Below are 19,925 nucleotides of genomic sequence, written 5' to 3' on the forward strand. Positions count from 1 at the left end.
CTACTTAACCATTAGTGTACTCTAAAATATTCACAAAATAAGAAATAGGCCTATTTGTGTGCAAGTGTGTGAGGCACCATAAAAGTAGTCCTTAAAACTCCTCCGCTGAATTCCAAAAAAAGGCTAACACTTTATTTTACAGTGTCACGTTATATGTAATTACTATAATAAATAGTAATGCATGATTACAAGCAACTAAGTCTAAACCAAACCCTAACCCCACCAAGCATGATGTTCAATATTACAATCAATATTACACATAAATGATTTGTGTAATTACGCAGGCACACCTTAAGATAAAGTGTAACCTCCAAAAAAAAAAAACTTAGTTATGGATGCACAATATATGACAGTATTGGGTATATAGGGATAGTTCACCCAAAAATAACATTTCTGTCATTAATTACTCACCCTCATGTCATTCCAAACCCGTTAGACTAATCGTTCATCTTCGGAACACAAATGAAGATCTTTTTGATGAAATCTGAGAGCTTTCTATCCCTCCATACGACAACTACCACTTTAACCCTTCAAAAAGTTTATAAAGAAATCGCAAACAGAAGCTCAACTTACCCTGCTTGACGCGTGAGAACAAACCTCTTGCGGAAGCTCAAACGCGCTGCGTTACACAAGAGAATGAACCTCATTGGTTCTTGCGGAAGCTCAAACATGCTGCGTTACACAAGAGAATGAACCTCATTGGTTCTTGCGGAAGCTCAAACGCGCTGCGTTACACAAGAGAATGAACCTCATTGGTTCTTGCGGAAGCTCAAACATGCTGCGTTACACAAGAGAATGAACCTCATTGGTTCTTGCGGAAGCTCAAACGCGCTGCGTTACACAAGAGAATGAACCTCATTGGTTCTTACGGAAGCTCAAACGCGCTGCGTTACACAAGAGAATGAACCTCATTGGTTCTTGCGGAAGCTCAAACGTGCTGCGTTACACAAGAGAATGAACCTCATTGGTTCTTGCGGAAGCTCAAACGCGCTGCGTTACACAAGAGAATGAACCTCATTGGTTCTTGCGGAAGCTCAAACGTGCTGCGTTACACAAGAGAATGAACCTCATTGGTTCTTACGGAAGCTCAAACGTGCTGCGTTACACAAGAGAATGAACCTCATTGGTTCTTACGGAAGCTCAAACGTGCTGCGTTACACAAGAGAATGAACCTCATTGGTTCTTACGGAAGCTCAAACGTGCTGCGTTTCACAAGAGAATGAACCTCATTGGTTCTTGCGGAAGCTCAAACGCGCTGCGTTACACAAGAGAATGAACCTCATTGGTTCTTGCGGAAGCTCAAACGTGCTGCGTTACACAAGAGAATGAACCTCATTGGTTCTTACGGAAGCTCAAACGTGCTGCGTTACACAAGAGAATGAACCTCATTGGTTCTTACGGAAGCTCAAACGCGCTGCGTTACACAAGAGAATGAACCTCATTGGTTCTTACGGAAGCTCAAACGTGCTGCGTTACACAAGAGAATGAACCTCATTGGTTCTTACGGAAGCTCAAACGTGCTGCGTTTCACAAGAGAATGAACCTCATTGGTTCTTGCGGAAGCTCAAACGCGCTGCGTTACACAAGAGAATGAACCTCATTGGTTCTTACGGAAGCTCAAACGTGCTGCGTTACACAAGAGAATGAACCTCATTGGTTCTTACGGAAGCTCAAACGTGCTGCGTTACACAAGAGAATGAACCTCATTGGTTCTTGCGGAAGCTCAAACGCGCTGCGTTACACAAGAGAATGAACCTCATTGGTTCTTGCAGAAGCTCAAACGAGCTGCGTAACACGAGAGAATGAACCTCATTGGTTCTTGCGGAAGCTCAAACGCGCTGCGTTACACAAGAGAATGAACCTCATTGGTTCTTGCGGAAGCTCAAACGCGCTGCGTTACACAAGAGAATGAACCTCATTGGTTCTTACGGAAGCTCAAACGTGCTGCGTTACACAAGAGAATGAACCTCATTGGTTCTTACGGAAGCTCAAACGTGCTGCGTTACACAAGAGAATGAACCTCATTGGTTCTTGCGGAAGCTCAAACGCGCTGCGTTACACAAGAGAATGAACCTCATTGGTTCTTGCAGAAGCTCAAACGAGCTGCGTAACACGAGAGAATGAACCTCATTGGTTCTTATGGAAGCTCAAACGTGCTGCGTTACACAAGAGAATGAACCTCATTGGTTCTTACGGAAGCTCAAACGTGCTGCGTTACACAAGAGAATGAACCTCATTGGTTCTTGCAGAAGCTCAAACGAGCTGCGTTACACAAGAGAATGAACCTCATTGGTTCTTACGGAAGCTCAAACGTGCTGCGTTACACAAGAGAATGAACCTCATTGGTTCTTGCAGAAGCTCAAACGTGCTGCGTTACACAAGAGAATGAACCTCATTGGTTCTTACGGAAGCTCAAACGTGCTGCGTTACACAAGAGAATGAACCTCATTGGTTCTTACGGAAGCTCAAACGTGCTGCGTTACACAAGAGAATGAACCTCATTGGTTCTTGCAGAAGCTCAAACGAGCTGCGTAACACGAGAGAATGAACCTCATTGGTTCTTGCGGAAGCTCAAACGTGCTGCGTTACACAAGAGAATGAACCTCATTGGTTCTTACGGAAGCTCAAACGTGCTGCGTTACACAAGAGAATGAACCTCATTGGTTCTTGCAGAAGCTCAAACGTGCTGCGTTACACAAGAGAATGAACCTCATTGGTTCTTACGGAAGCTCAAACGTGCTGCGTTACACAAGAGAATGAACCTCATTGGTTCTTACGGAAGCTCAAACGTGCTGCGTTACACAAGAGAATGAACCTCATTGGTTCTTGCTGAAGCTCAAACGAGCTGCGTTACACAAGAGAATGAACCTCATTGGTTCTTACGGAAGCTCAAACGTGCTGCGTTACACAAGAGAATGAACCTCATTGGTTCTTGCAGAAGCTCAAACGTGCTGCGTTACACAAGAGAATGAACCTCATTGGTTCTTACGGAAGCTCAAACGTGCTGCGTTACACAAGAGAATGAACCTCATTGGTTCTTGCGGAAGCTCAAACGTGCTGCGTTACACAAGAGAATGAACCTCATTGGTTCTTACGGAAGCTCAAACGTGCTGCGTTACACAAGAGAATGAACCTCATTGGTTCTTGCAGAAGCTCAAACGAGCTGCGTTACACAAGAGAATGAACCTCATTGGTTCTTACGGAAGCTCAAACGTGCTGCGTTACACAAGAGAATGAACCTCATTGGTTCTTGCAGAAGCTCAAACGTGCTGCGTTACACAAGAGAATGAACCTCATTGGTTCTTACGGAAGCTCAAACGTGCTGCGTTACACAAGAGAATGAACCTCATTGGTTCTTGCGGAAGCTCAAACGTGCTGCGTTACACAAGAGAATGAACCTCATTGGTTCTTGCGGAAGCTCAAACGCGCTGCGTTACACAAGAGAATGAACCTCATTGGTTCTTGCGGAAGCTCAAACGTGCTGCGTTACACAAGAGAATGAACCTCATTGGTTCTTGCGGAAGCTCAAACGCGCTGCGTTACACAAGAGAATGAACCTCATTGGTTCTTGCAGAAGCTCAAACGAGCTGCGTAACACGAGAGAATGAACCTCATTGGTTCTTGCGGAAGCTCAAACGTGCTGCGTTACACAAGAGAATGAACCTCATTGGTTCTTGCGGAAGCTCAAACGTGCTGCGTTACACAAGAGAATGAACCTCATTGGTTCTTGCGGAAGCTCAAACGTGCTGCGTTACACAAGAGAATGAACCTCATTGGTTCTTGCGGAAGCTCAAACGTGCTGCGTTACACAAGAGAATGAACCTCATTGGTTCTTGCGGAAGCTCAAACGTGCTGCGTTACACAAGAGAATGAACCTCATTGGTTCTTGCGGAAGCTCAAACGTGCTGCAAAAATTTTGGTCCTAAAAATTTTGGTCCAAAAACTCAAACTTTTGGACTAAACCGCTCAATTCATATGGATTAGTTTTACGATCTCTTTATGAACTTTAAAGGTTAATGCTCTATAGTGCTTGAAAATAATGTACCACCTACACTACCCTAAACCTGACTGATGTTGACAAAAGCAAATGTGAGATAAAAATGCATTTGCTTTAGCTTGCTTCTACAAGTCTTTGGGCTCTTTTATCGTGAATCATGTTTCACAGCAATTGTAACTGAGCGCTCTGCATTGTAAGTGCATTGCTGTACCAGATGAGCTACTGAGCAAGTTTATTTACTATATCAAAAAAAGACATACATATGGAGCTGGTTATTGCTATGCAAACGTCAAAATGTGTTAGTTTACAAATCATGCACTATGGTAATTAATAAAAGTGTACTGAGGTTATAAGTTATAACATACATAGTATTGTGCAACTGCACAAAAATAAGTCTTTATTAGTCAATAATCTGTGGCTGTAATGATCATTTGTGTGAAAAGGAAATCGTTGGTGTTTTACTGCGAGTGAATTGTTTAGTCGTTTTTCAAAAATTTAGTTAGACGCACATTTTTCCAAAGAGCCAATGTTGATTTTTACATGTAAACGCCTACATTTACAACATTTAACGTTTTGAAACAATTGATTTTAGTTTTTAATTTATTTAGACAAAATAGTATAGAATTTAATATCTACCATTTCTTGATTATCATAGCCATATCATGAAAATAATTGGCTTATCAATATTGTACAGAATTCTAAATCCAGTTTTTTTATCAGTAAATCACTATTAGTTTGTTCCTCACACAAAGTTATGGTACGGCTTCAGAAAACTTGGAATATTGTGCACAAGTCAAATGGACTACATTTATGATTTTTTTTTTACGGAGTGCTCCGTGTTCACTTTATTTTGACATCTGAGTCCACTTTAAATTCCTGGAACAGAATGAATGTAAAAAGTAACTGGGTTCTTCTTCTACTTGGTTGACTTTAGGGTCTGCTTAACATCCAGACAGGCTGATAATCTGTTTGACTGATCATCCACTTCCCTGTGCAAAACGCTGATATTCTTCCAAAGATTTCCGTTTCACGAAAGAAAGAAAATCGCATTCATTTTTTTAATGTGAATGCTCCAAATGAACTTTAAAGCAGAATCAAACCCCCTTTTGCCAATATTTTGCATTCAAAAAGCAAAGCGTTCCATGTTCATCACATTATTTTGAGATCTGAGTCCACTTTCAAGGCCAGGAACATAATTAAACTGGGAGCCAGGTTCACTTTTATGTCAACTTAACATACAGTCGATTTGACTAATCGTCCACTTTCCTGTGCAAAACTGGAAATCACCCTCTTTCACAGAAAAAGAAAACAATATGAAACTGAAATGAGATGGGAATGAGTAAATGATGACCAATGGTTCATTTTGGAGTGAAATATTCTTTTAAACCCTGGTATGTAAACAAAGCATTTTCAGAGATAAGCCACCCTTATCAACATACTAGAGAGTACAGAACAAATCAGAACTACACAACTGAAAGGACATTGTCTCAATGCTTCACAACTCACAGAATCAAATACACGACCTCCTCTATGGCAACATGACATTTACTCTCCTGCTGGAGTTATAGGGTTATACCAAACTACACAAAAACCCTGACAATCCCACACTATGGAATGCAATGACTATTTCAGGAAGCGCACACAATTACTGTCACACGCAAAAGAAGAATTATAGGGGAGGGAACTGCGCACACAGACAAACACACATAGATTTGGTGGAAAAATGTTGAAAGTTTCAAAATGAAACTTGACTAGAACGCACTGATGCAAAGGGAAAAATCAGACGGTGTTTTCATACTAACTTTGTTTCATTGGGGTTGCATGAATTTTGACTATGAATCCCTATGTCCTATATTGTGCATTCAAAAATATGCAAAGCACTTGTATGGTTCATCTTCGAGGAAAAAGAACAGTTGTTGAGGCTCTGAATTACATAAGAAATATCAGAATTTTCCTTTTTTTGTTGCATACTCTTCTGTATTTTTGTTATAAATGGCAATAAATAAAGTATTACAAAAATGATATTTTATCTTTTATGCTTGTTTTGTCTTATTTTAAATCATTTTACTTGAGGCCCCCTATGGGCCCCGGCCGGGCCTCTGGTTGAGAAACCGTAAAGATGAGTCTCGGGTTATTTGCGGTGTTCACATACACACAAGCTCAAGACCGCTTGAAGTACAAACTAGGTGTGAAAACACCCATGACAGACCAATATACGTATATAATATAATATTTGAATGTGTTGTTAGCATAATTTACTCAACTAGTCATATAACAAAAAAAGTTCAATTATTATTATGGTTATAATATTCATAACAGTGTTATTTTAGTATTATTTATACTATTATATTATTTATTAGGCTATATGTTCAGTTTTCATTTTAAAATTAGTTTAATTTGAGTCAATTTGTTATGTGCTTTTTTATTACTTTTATTTTTTACTAATTTTTTTTTTTTTTTTTTTTTTTTACTTAAGTAGTATTTTAGCTTTAGTGGTTGAGGCATCTAAGCTTATGTTTTTCATCTAATGTTAATATCCCTGAAATGTTCTGACCATCCGTCCAGGGTGGCCCGGGGCGCTGGGATAGACTCCAGCATCCCTGTGAACCTGTAGTAGAGGATAAAGCGGTTTGGAGAATGAATGGATGGATCTAATATTTATATTTTATTATATTTCAGCTTTATTTCAACTACCATTTGTTAATAGTTTTAGTTTCCCATTCATAATGCTTATGGTTTCATTTAGGTGTCTAATAATCATTTCGTTATCATTGTGTGTAAATAAAATATTAATACTTTAAAAACTGTTCTACATAGTGGTTGTAAAAACATTATCCAACTCCGACTTAAAATGATTTAAACAATCACAAGTTCTACTTTAATAGCACCATAGTAGCAACAAATCTGAGGCTGGCTCAGACCTGAAGTGGACATGGTCAAGCTTATAGCGTTCTGTACTCTGATATCTGTCTGAGCTGATATTTGGCTCTGGTTCCATCTTCGATGGTCAGACTGCAGGGTTAGCTGCGGAGGAGGCCAATCTGCAAGCCGTAATGTGTCCTTATAACCAAACCGCAAGATGAGAAATTAAGTTTCATGCTTGTCTTAACAGCTAATCAGTGTTTAGCCTTTATTCTCCCCTCATGAACCATGAGCAGGGTCAGCTCTTATCTTATCTGTGTGATGCTGCTCAGTAGCTCCACTGCAGCTCAGGGGCTGGTGCCAGAGAGAACACACACACACACATAAAGATAAAAATAATATTTAAATGGACACAACGCACACCTAGATACAGAGGCACACATTATAGGTATGCACATCCATACAATGATAGCCTACATAAAGTGTTGTTCTACTGGCTCACTTTGTTACTTATCCACAAACACACACACTCAGGAAATGAAGAGTTCCTGATGGATGTGGGTGGCAGTGAATTTACCACAAAAGTAGCAGGACACACTCACACACACACGCACACACAGTGTACAATTAATTACGCCTTCACTTTGAGAGGATATGGAGGGATTTGGGAAACTAGGGTGTGGAACTGCAATTTTACTGTAATTCTATGATATTTTCTATTGCTACTATGTGTTTACTATTACTTACCAGCCACAGGACCCAGAAGAACCACCATTGCGATCAGTCCAACGTCAAGAATTGTTATTCGGCCTTCAACTGCCATGTTTTTCTTTTCTCCTCTTCAAATACAATATATTCTGATTTATTCTGTTACTCGTGTCACGGCTTCAGAGTGCAGTCAGGCAATAATATTTGTGCTTTGGAGAGTCCAGCATCACACATTTTTTTTTCAATACAGCATCAAAACCAGGTTGTTCATCATTTTAAAGAAGCATAAAATATGATACAAACTTGCGTCTTGCGTTAAACCTTCACTTCTTTTTCCCCCCTTCGGCAGGAAGCATCAAATCCGATAACTGTGAAATCTGACTACTGAGAGTCCTGTTGTAACAAACCAAATTAACAATTCACATCAAACTTTATTTTCCCTTTGTTCCAAAGCACGCGCCCCATACATTTGCCTATTCAGAGTTTAGCGCAGTTATATGGGACATCCCGAGACCGCAAGTCTCCTCGATGGTAACACAGTTTCTGGACAGGAAAACATCCGTTTCGTGATTGCCGACTATTAAAATGTCCATTCGTCGTCATATTCCTCGCGTTCGTTATCTTTTGATCTTCGTTTCAGGATTTTTCTTTGTTTCCATGATCCATTGAGCTGGGAAACTGTTCGTTTAGCGTTTTTCGCCCGTAGTCCAAACAAGGGGAACGGCAACAGTAGACGGGCAGGAAGACACAGCAGACCAGACAGCGACTGGAAACGCCTCGTCTTCAGATTGTCTCCGGGATCCGATTGTTCGATGTGGGGCGGCCGCTTTATAAGAGAATAGAGGTGAAGCGCCCTCATGCGGCAGACTGATAGAATGACTGATGACAAACATCAAGGCTGACAATACACACTGCCATTAAAGCAGAACTGTAATTTAAGTTATTTAAAACATTTCCAGTTTAAAATTACCCAGACAACCAATTTACAATCAATAATAAAAAATATATAATATAAGCCCATCGTATAAATTATGCTATATATCGTCAATATTATAATTTTAAAATAATTTTGTAAAATATCTACTATATTAATAGTCAAGAAGCACATGTCTTATATGCATTATATATATATATATATATATATATATATATATATATATATATATATATATATATATATATATATTATAGCTACATATGTATATTGTGTTTACTGTTCTCTTTTAGGCCTATATAATTCATATATATATATATATATATATATATATATATATATATATATATATATATAATGTATATATATTATAGCTACATACATGTATTTACTGTTCTCTTTTTGGCCTATATAATTCATATATATATATACACATACACACACACACACACACACACACACACACACTAATTAATTATAATTATAAAAATAATTTAATTATAAATAATAATAAATACATACATGCATGTATACATTATACAGGCTACATGGTGTATTGTACCTGTTACTTTTGATATTTGCATAGCGTTATAGCGCCCATCTCTGGCCGTGGACCAGCACATCAGCAGGATGGAGGAAAAACAGCACCACGCGCCTCAGCAACAGTAACGTCGTCTGGTGTGCGCGCGCACGGGACGGAACCACTGAGGCTGAGGGAGCGCGCACCTCAACGCCAGCTGTCCTCTGAGGGAGACCCTTGCCGCCCCTCCCCGAAAGACATGTCTGCAACCGCAAAAAAATAGTCGTTTATTTTTCAGCTGTTGAGGACCCACTCATACATTCGCTCACTTCGATAATACTGCACAGCTCTAGCCCATCGACCACCAGCAGCACAGCAACGCCCATAGCAACGCCTCCTCTGCACATCCTCCTTCTGTTTCCCTGACCCAGCAACACCGGCCGCCCTCCACCACCATCAAACAACCTGTTTTTCAACGACCTTACAAACGTTGGATCCATACCACACCGTTGTGTTTTCTTTTTAACGCAAAGGACCATGAACGCGCTGTGTGCAGTCTCTCTTTCATCAGTCAAAGGTGCGTACCCGACGTATGAAACACCATGCGCTTATTTATCAATGCACTGCAATACTATTGTTATATCATGGATATTGTTTTTGCATCCAGATCGAGTGAATGCCTGCAATGGTCGTAGATTATGAATAACGTGAGCAGTGTAATCTACATGGCATTGTCATGCGGTTCGTCGTCTTGTTTTCGTTATTCCTGCGCGCGGGGTGCGGTGCTGCAGATTTCACACTGATGATGCGACTGGTCGTCTGTTGCAATCATTCCAGCAATCTGCAATTATAAAATGCATATTTGTAATTTTGCGCTTTTAAAATGTTGACCTCTCTGCATACAATTATGTTTCATTGATGCAGCAGATTTTACGTTATTTTATACGATGTGTGCTATTGTTATATTATTATATTTTAGTAACGAATCATCATTGATCTAATGATTTTTATTTCATCAATGCATTTAATCTGGCAGAGTGTATTGCATTAACATCACACCTTATCTAGATTGGTTGCCATGGCAAACACCATGGCTGAAAATAGGCTTCAAGGGGGGCAGTATGTGGGTAAACAACACTACATTTCAAACAACAACCATTACAATCAGCTAACTGTAGGTTGTGTTTTAAATTCTTACATTAATGCATAAAAATCCATCTTCATGTGCAGAATGGTAAACCAGGGCATGATGGATTGAATTTCATAGTGACCTCAGTAATTCTGTGTTTTTGTTTGTTTTTACATGCAATGAACAGACATCAAAAATATGGTGTAAAGAATAAAAAGAGTGGGGGGAATGTAGAAAATAAATGGGGGACAGAGGCCACACATGGATTAAGAGATTATGTATAGAGGCCAAGAGATAATGATTATTTTACAGCAAGAGAAGAGGGGACATGCTGGGTCAGCAGTTTTGCGGTGGATGAATCAAAACTAAAAGATTACAAAAATGCAATCCAACCTTCAAAACTATTGAGCGTCTATGCAGGTCCATCTATAAAATATCCTACTTTTCCTTTATTTTTACATTAGACACTCATCATTGCGAAAGCCCTTCCTCGAGCTGAAACATTGAGGGATTCTCTTCCCTTGAACTCACCTGTAAGTTCTGGCCTATCAAGGAACTGGCAGCGGCACGGGAGCTCCGCCCACCACACCCTCTAAATGAGGGACAAGGCCACTCAGGTGAGACATGTATGCTGTTTATATGCTATCCTTACATAACATGCATACTTTAAATGGACATAATTATACCATAGAGAGATTTATATTTATATTATAACCAAATTTATAAAAACACTCACATATATGTGATAAAAAGGGATTATTTTGTTTAACAAATTGTGTAGAATTCACAATATAGATAACTATAAATTAGTTAAATGTTTTTACCAGTTTAAGGAATAGTTCACTTAAAAATTTAAATTCTGTCTTCATTTACTCACCAAGTTGTTTCAGTTTGTTTTCTTTCTTCTGCTGAACACAAAGAACGATACTTTGAAGAATGTCGGTAACCAGACAGTTGATGGATCCCATTGACGTCCATGGTATTTTTTTTCCTACTATGAAAGTCAATGGGATCCATCAACTGTTTGGTCACTGACATTCTTCAAAATATCTTCTTTTGTGTTCAGCAGAAGAAAGAAATTAATACAGGTTTGAAACTACTTGAGTGTGAGTAAATGATGACAGAATTTTCATTTTTAAGTGAACTATTCCTTTAAGGCATATAATCTACAAGTTAAAATACCAGTTAAAAATTATATTATATATTTTTACATATAGTATAATTGGTTTAGTTTTCTGCTTGCTCATGTGTTATAGGGTGAAAGAAGGACTAATGTAGCTTGTTCTAGATTTTTTCATAGTATTCATACATTAAAGAGTTAGTTCACCTAGGCCCTGTTTACACCTGGTACTAAGATGCATTTTGGTCAATCAGATCACAAGTGGACAACGCTAAATACAGGTGTAAACGGGCGTTTAAAACGTTTTAAGCTTGTCCACTTTCGATCACTTCCAGAGGTAGTCGAAATCTGATTCGACTGGATTGCTTTCGTAGTGTAAACGCTCACGTGGTCGAATGCGTTCGAACAGCCACAAAAGACCACCTACTCTCCGCCTACTGACCTAACGCGTAAACATTATGGGAAGCGCGCTTGAGATCTGAAAGATCTGGGGGGGGAAAAAAACATACATTTACCCGCCCATAGACCCTCCCTTTGAAGAAATCAAGACAGAAGTGGTTGAAAGTGGACAAAAGAGACGGATTAAAAAAGCAGGTGTAAATGGATGTACAGTACGTTTCCCTCATCTAGTGATCTGATCGACCAAAAAGCATCTTAAAGGTGAACTAAGTAACTTTTTTACCTTAACCGAACAGCTTTGGAGTCATTGTAATGTTTATATTACTGATTTCGTGTTGAAACGTGGTCGTCTCACACCCCCCTGGTGCCTGTGAGCCGCAAAACCACCATTGCAACTTTGGGCCGGCGGGCCGCCGGCCTCAGTGTTAGGAAGTATCGTGTGATATCAGGTCTCGCGAGGTAACGAATTGCTTTACGGCAAAAAACAGATCTGATAAAATTCTGATAAAATGAGCATCAAACAGAAATAACCCGGCGCTGTATACATGTGGTGTTCGAGGCGCACATACAATACAGACTGCCGACAGTTAAACAGGGCGCACAGCTCTTAAAGGGGCCATACCTTATTTCCACTCGTTACAGCGTCCATCCTACTGAACAGGTACCGGTGTACAGGGGGAGGGGATCCGGCCGTGAGTGCGAGCCATCTCTGCGTGAGTGCTATTCACGACAGTACAAGTACTCCACAGCGACTCTAGGGGTCGCTGTTTGACAAAAACGGAATTCCTACTTAGTGCTGCTTTAATACCAGGTGTAAACAAGGCCCTACAAAAACAACATTAAAAATTCACAATGATAGTTTATAATGGCTTTATGCCTGTTAAGCTTTAAAAAAAAAAGCAAGCACTTGAATCAAAGGTTCTTGAAGTCATACAATAGCTTTCTGTGAGGAACAGGCTGGATAATCTTTCCCTCCAGTAAGCCATTTCATGAATGAACCAGTCGATTCTTGAATTGTTCAGTCCAGTCTCTGTTCTTCACTCATTCGCTCTCGTTTTTCCTTGTCAGACCCCTAGGGCCTGGGTAGATGAGCGGAGGAGAGGCTCTCACAAGCGATCGGCTTCTTGCGGCAGCACTGACCAGCTAAAAGAGGTGAGACATCTAGAGCCATTATAACATGTGCTGATCTAGTGTGCCTTTACCTTCTCTTTTATTTGTTTTTTTTTCCTGTACTATGCTAATCATCATCCCCATTTTGACTTCTTTTAGATCGCAAAATTGCGACAACAGCTCCAGCGTAGCAAACGCAGCAGCCGCCATCGCCGGGACAAAGACCGCAAGTCCCCCTTTAATGGCAACCATGCTATCATCCAGTCACAGGTGGGCATCATCGCATCCCAGCAGCCACCATTTGTGCTTGTGTGCGAATAACAGGGTGCTCTTGGATGTCAGTAAGAGTACCACCATAACCTGAGCTGGTACACGCTGAAGAATTGAAGTAGGCCAAACATCTGGAGAATTTAAGCGCGCCCCACTTTCCTGCATATTTGTCCCATTTTTGAGGCTTCTCTGGCCCCTTGGAGACTGGGGGACAGGATTGTCCCAAAGGAACGTGGCTTGTTTTAGTGTAGATTAAGTCTTCTCTCACTGCCTGCCGTCATCAGGACAGCCTTTGGACCTATAAGTCAACACATTGTGTTTCTATGTCTGTGCATTTTTAAAGCACTTTTGTTTAATTAATTATACTTGACACCTCAGCAGAATACAGCAACCTAGCATGCAAATGAGCCCCCTGAGTAGAGGGCACTGGGTTTATTTGTTCACTTGAAGGAATATTCCAGGTTTAGTACAAGGTAGGCTCAGTCAACAGCATCTGTGGCTAGAAAATGTTGATTACCACAAGTATAATTTCAAGGTTACAGTGAGGCACTTACAATTTATGTGGATGTTGCCATTTTTGGAGGATACAAAAGGTGTGGTCACATTAACCATTAATTTTGTGGACGAAATCCAGTTTTGCTAGGGATCTGGAAATGGAAATCTTAAGAAACATTTCTCCACACTGATTTCACATCGGGTTGAAGTTATGCAAATTTGCAGCGTTGTTTTGTCTGAAAATGACTCGCAGTGGACAATTGTCCTTTTTGCCGGTGCAAATTTCACTAATGTGACCTTCAATAAATTGTTCTGTTGTAATTGTAAAATTGCAAATTGTAAAAGTCATTTTGGAAGTGGCCGTTTTTAGGCATTACTGTATGTTGTCATGGCAATGATGTTGTAAAATGTAACACAACAACTTAGAAAGAAAAGGTTAGAGAGCAATATTTCACACTAAAAATCAGGTGAGCATGCATATTGTTTATGTCTTGAGACCAAACTGTTGAAACAGCGAGTGTTTTAATGTTTACAGATTGCCTGCCTTCTGTTCCATTGTAGATTTTGGCTTTCTTTTTAAATTGATTTTTGTGGTAATTAATGCCACAAATTATGCCACAAATTGAACTTGTACTGAACCTGGAATATTCCTCTCAACATCTTTAGTGTTTTAAGGACAGGAGAGATTGTGTCAATACATCTAAAAAACAAAGAGGATTCTCTTGGGAAAGGAAAGGAAAGGAAAGGAAAGGAAAGGAAAGGAAAGGAAAGGAAAGGAAAGGAAAGGAAAAGTTTGGCTATCCAAAACCATAAACAGAGAAGATCATGAGAGCATGAAGAAAAGATTGGGAAAGAGCGCTTACATCACACCCTACTCAAAAGAAGTGCCCTCTAGCTGAGCAGTAATGGGTTCTCAATGGTAGTGTTCTCTGTAGTCAGTGGTTTGTGTATAATGATGGAGCTTAGTCTGGCAGAATGTTTGATTTTTGGCAGTGGAGAGACTGCAGAGATTGTGTATGTGTGGGCTCACTGTGTGTGGGTGTCGTTCTAACAGGATTACACAGAAGGCTGGTTTCCCCTACAGGGGAATGTTTGTGTACTTGAGACATACTTAGACCCATACACGCATTTCTAAAGAAGTGTTGTACCTTTTTTCCTCAGTCTCAGATGCCTAAAACCATCCTGATTCCCATCCCCATCTCCAAGTCCACACCTCCAAGATTTCGAAACAGCATAGAGGGGCTCAACCAGGAGATTGAACGCATCATCATACGGGACACTGTGGAACGAGATGAGATCATAATAGTGAGTGCATCTCAATAATACCGCCAGTATTATGTTGTGCAAGATTGGTTTTGACTTATTTTTTGTGGTAGAGCTGCATATTGCGATATAACTATAAGTGTGATTGTCAAATAGTGCAAACTGTGATTTAATGAAATAAATATATATGCACTACCGGTTATTTTAAAATAAAAGCTTGATGGGTCGCCGTTTGAAAAATGAAGAAATTAATATGTAAATATTGGTGTTATAATTTTACAGTAAAGTAAAATTATTTGTATTATTCATTTTTTTATTTTACAGTATAATGGTTATTACAATATATTTCTTATTTTGTTTAATATTTGTATTTAATAATACAATTATTTTACAGTCATATTGAATAGGTAAAAAACAGTGGGATAGTTTTATAATAATTGAGATTTGTAGAAAACATGATTTACTTTTGAAACAATTTTCTCTCAGAAATGCTAGTAAATTTCGCAAACAGTTACAAAGAAACGACAAGTAACAGACTGAATTAAAAGTGAAATTTTGATGTAGAAAGACTGAAATTTGTCAAATGTACTCCAAAAATCTTTATTTAAAAATATTTTTTATTACAGTGAAGGTTTTCCTAAAGAATTTTGCGATTAAAAAAAGTCTTCAGAGAAAAGTAATTTTTCCACTTTTTTCTAATTATTTTAAATTCTATGCAGACGAACCTCAACAAAATTACCCCACTCACTCTAGAATGGTTCATTCTTTCCAAATATACAGTAGCTATTCAAGTCATCTGTTGAAAATTCCTGGGGGTTTTTTATATCGCAATACATAGCAGAAAAAAAAAGATTGCAATGTCAATTCTTTCCAATATCGTTCAGCCCTATTTTGTGCTTTAGGGGCTGTAACATGGCTTATCAGGGCCGAATCAATACTAATGATATGTTTGGTGGAATCCAATTAGTAGAAATTGCTTTTGTCCTACACATCCTACTTACTTAAGCAAATGTGTGTGTTTTAGCCACAGGATGTTCCTGATGGGCACCGCGCGCCCCCTCCCCTCCCCCAGCGCAGCAGCAGCACACGCAGTATTGACACACAGACGCCCTCGAACGGTGGGCTGGGCAGTAACCGTAGCAACAGCAGCAGCCGAGCTGACTCAGTCTCACCCTCGTACCTCAGCATCCTCAACGACACGGTCGGAAACAGCCCACTCGATGACACGCTCAATGAGAGCAAAGAAAGAGGTGAGAAGCACAGGCATCATCATCACCACACAATAAGCTAAAATCAAACTATTTGATATTAACATTCCTTTTGCCTGTCTTAGACCTGGGACCTTGGTCTCCTCTGCCCAAATATGCTTCATCTCCAAAGCCCAACAACAGCTATATGTTCAAACGTGAGCCTCCGGAGGGCTGCGAGAAAATTAAAGCTTTTGAAGAAAACCAGTGAGTTACTGTCTGTTGGTGTAAGATATTGAACAGTCAGTTGAGGATGGTGCTTTATTTTCAGAACAATACTATGAGCTGTTTTATTTTTTATTTATTTTAAATGTCTGCAATAACCAAAATTTGTCTGAATACAGTTAAAAAATCTGTGCAATAAAATAAAAATAAAAAAAACAATGAAAAAAATATTTAAATTAAAAGAAATAGTAATTAGAAATAAATTATATTTTATACAATTAGGTAACAGGGTTGCAGATTTAGCCTAAATTAAGATGTCAATTATTAGAGACTATCTTGTTTGTAATCAAATGTTTGCAGGCATTGATCAAAATTTCCCATAAATTAAAGACAAATATTTGTTTAATCGTGATCCTCAAAATTATAGAAGCCCTGTGAAAAAAATATCATGCTTTGGTAAATCATAATTATAGGTCATAGGTATGACAAAAGGTCAACATTTACAAAAAAGTATTAATTATGACATACTTTTTATCTCATAGTTGACTTTTTATTTCATCATTTATGTCATAATTAAGATTTGTTTTATGTCATAATTATGGTTTACCAAAGTATTACTTACTTATAAATAACAATTTATTGGAAGTAGTTCTATTTATTACTAGAAAGCCTCAAACTATATTGCTTCCTGTGTTTTACAATTTTATGGAACATTTCATTTTTTATCAGTTAATAATGAAAAATAACTCACTGCATGATTTTAAAGGTGCAGTAAGCGATTTCTGAGAAACATTGTTTATATTTGAAATCAACCCAAACAAACACACCCCTCCCTTCATTACTCCACCCCAAAATGCACAAACACACAATGCAAGAGTGGATGTCTCTTTATCACAGCAGAAGCGAAGCAACAAAAAAAATGCTTTGCGGAAAATAATGCGAAAATGACGAACGAACGACAAGTTAGAACAAAAAATGAACATTTAGTACACAAGAGTATATACAAGAGTTGGTTGTTAGTCGGCAGCATCACACCAGCTCCAGACAAACAATGACCCTCAAAACTGTCCTGTTACTATATCTAACATTACAACAACAGGATATCTGGGTTCTGTGAAACATGGCTAAACCAATGTTACTCACGTATGGAGCAGAAATTACGCAACCTCTGCGTCCATTTTCAGACCTTCCCGCTTCTGTCTCTCCAGCGCGGGAAGGCTTTTCTAATAAAACCGTGGGTCCTAAAGCTCTTGCCTGATCATAACCCTTCTTTTTCCAGTGATTTTCCTCTGACCTTTTCTCTTTTGTAATGTCTCTCAGCCATTTCTCTTTCTACAGTCTTTCTTCAAATCTCACTCTCTCCTCCCCCCTCATAAGTGGACACACCCCCAACTGCTGATTGGCTACAAGTGTGTTGTAGTGCTCGGTCTGATCCACTTTCAACAGCGTTGAACAGAAATCACTTACTGCACCTTTAAATGTAGGATAAAATGGTAAAGTGTCAAGACTTGGTTGTTTTGTAGTAATGCTTTCATAGTGAGGGGTTTAACTTCTTATCAGTATGAAAGATACATTTCCACAAAACAGCCATGACCTACTTTTGCGTCTTCTGTTCCAGGCCAAGGCCTCTCCAAGATATTCCTCCATATCTCTGCCCAGACAGAAAAAAGGTGAACTTCATTCCCAAAAGCGGATCTGCTTTCTGTCTGGTGAGCATCTTAAAGCCTTTGCTACCCACCCAGGAGCTGAACTTCCGTAGCGGGGTGGGATACCGTAGTATCTCGCCCTCCTTGGTGCCTCTGGGTGGGGTTGGGGTTAGGAGCTTGTCCCCCTCCATGGGTTCCGTCCTGTCCCGTGGACGTCAGTCACCATGTCTCCCACGACACCTTGAGGAGCCAGAGGGTTAAAACGGAAACGAAGGAACCTCAGCTGATGAACAGAGATGTCATTTTCCCACACTCCTGTATTGTCTGATAGAGTCAGAGCTTTGTTAAGATTTTATTTAAGAACATGTTCTGAACAACTTCGAGAGATATCAGTTTGAAACTTGAAGAGTTTTTTTTTTTTTTTTGTTATTTAAGGGTAATGGTATTATGTCAAATGGAGGATCAAAGGGATGTTTTCAATATGGTGTACAGAAGCATTTTTTAGCATTGCACTTCTTTTTACTTTCTCAACGATTTATTGCATTTTACCATGAAGCCTTTGAATTTTCTTATGTATAGCTGCATCCTTTAACCTACACAAGAGTCTGGAATCATTTTTAATGTTTTTGAAAGATCTCTTATGCTGCATTTATTTGATTAAAAATACAGTACGAAAAAATATTATTATAATTTAAAAGAACTATTTTCTATTTGAATACATTTTAAAATGTAATTTATTACTGTGATGGCAATGCTGAAATTTTAGCATCATTACTAGCAGTTTTCAGTGTCACATGATCGTTCAGAAATCAGTCTCATATGCTGATTTGGTGCTCAAGAAACATTCTTATTATTATCGATGTTGGAACCAGTTCTGCTTAATAGTTTTGTGGAAATTGTAATACACTCCCATTCAAATGTTTGGGATAAGTTTAAAAAAAGAAAGAAAGTCTTTTCCATCACAGGAATAAATAAAGGCTAAAATAACTGTTCAATTGTAATGATATTTCACAATATTGCCATTTTTACTGTTTTTATCAAATAAATGCAGCTTTGGTGAGCATAAGAGACGTCTTTCAAAAACATTAAAAAATATGAATTACTCCCAACGTTTGATCTGTAGTGTAAATGTAGTAAGTGATTTGATTTACTGAGGAAATGTAGGTTTTAGGTCACAGTTTTGCTTGCTTATAGTTTACATGCAGTTTAAATTGTGCTGGAAAAACAACCAGAAATGTTGTAGCAGATTTGAGGAGGACTAAAAAATGTGCCTGACTCCCACCACCTGTCCATAGGACCCTGTTTGCTTACAGTCCTTTTTCTATCATCGTCTGACACTGCATTCGTCTCGGCCCCTTAAATGTATAGAGCCCTTCCCCATATATGTAAACCTGTATGTGCTTAATGTGATTAGCTGGTGAGAGGAGGTTTTGTTGGTACATGAACAGTCTGACACGCATTAGGTGGAGACATCGATCAAATGTACAGGACAGTATTATGATTATGAGTTCTGTTGTTAAATTTAAACATTAGTTCAACTGAAAGGTGCCATTGCTGTAATTTCAATACAGTGAAGGAAAATGGATTGCATTAGATATGAAAGACTTGTCATGAAACAGCAAGAGAAAAGAGATGCGAACAATTTTAAAGAAAGGCATGGCTTTAGCTAATAGTGATCTGAAAATATAATGATTTGAACTGTAGCAACTTTATACTGTGAAATATTCCATTATTCATACAGTAAATCTTCCTTTCTTCCAAAAAAAGTTGATGAAAGACTACAGGCAATCCTGAACAAAATGTAATGTATGTATGTAATTGCCTTAATACTGAATTGAAATAGGGAAGTGTGTAAATTAGACAGGTGCCTGTTATTCCATTTGTTTTAGTTATTGCCAGATTCTTTTCTTCTGTGAATAAACTTCAAGATCGTTGTAACTCTGGTTTGTTAAAGGTACACTAACATTTGGCCCTCTATTGGTTTAAAAAAAAAAACTGCATGGATGCATTTTGCCGAACAACACTGTTTTGGTTGTGCGTGACTCTGCAGATGAATTTGG

At 38.7% G+C, this 19,925-nt stretch overlaps 2 protein-coding genes across 3 annotated transcripts in view; one reads left to right on the forward strand and one right to left on the reverse strand.

Annotated features, from left to right (window-relative positions):
* Nucleotides 1-7,737, reverse strand: part of bmpr2a (bone morphogenetic protein receptor, type II a (serine/threonine kinase)) — a 28,816-nt gene extending 21,079 nt beyond the window's left edge. The window contains exon 1 of one of the 2 annotated variants that reach the window (XM_056266790.1): nt 7,607-7,737. In XM_056266790.1, coding sequence (XP_056122765.1) covers nt 7,607-7,682 — 76 coding nt within the window. In that variant the 5' untranslated portion in view covers nt 7,683-7,737. The remainder of the gene's footprint in view (nt 1-7,606) is intronic. The other variant, XM_056266791.1, reaches the window with a different exon arrangement.
* Nucleotides 7,738-9,163: 1,426 nt separating this feature from the next.
* Nucleotides 9,164-18,536, forward strand: fam117ba (family with sequence similarity 117 member Ba). Its single transcript, XM_056266808.1, has 8 exons — nt 9,164-9,598; nt 10,615-10,767; nt 12,738-12,821; nt 12,939-13,049; nt 14,706-14,849; nt 15,832-16,057; nt 16,141-16,261; nt 17,838-18,536. Exons 2-8 carry the CDS (start codon nt 10,747-10,749, stop codon nt 18,124-18,126), a joined length of 996 nt encoding a protein of 331 aa, XP_056122783.1. The 5' UTR covers nt 9,164-9,598; nt 10,615-10,746; the 3' UTR covers nt 18,127-18,536.
* The last annotated feature ends 1,389 nt before the right edge of the window (nt 18,537-19,925 follow it).

The sequence above is a fragment of the Rhinichthys klamathensis genome, unplaced genomic scaffold (assembly GCF_029890125.1).
Source record: "Rhinichthys klamathensis goyatoka isolate OS25496 unplaced genomic scaffold, OSU_Roscu_1.1 h1tg000254l_1, whole genome shotgun sequence".
Lineage (NCBI taxonomy): Eukaryota > Metazoa > Chordata > Actinopteri > Cypriniformes > Leuciscidae > Rhinichthys > Rhinichthys klamathensis.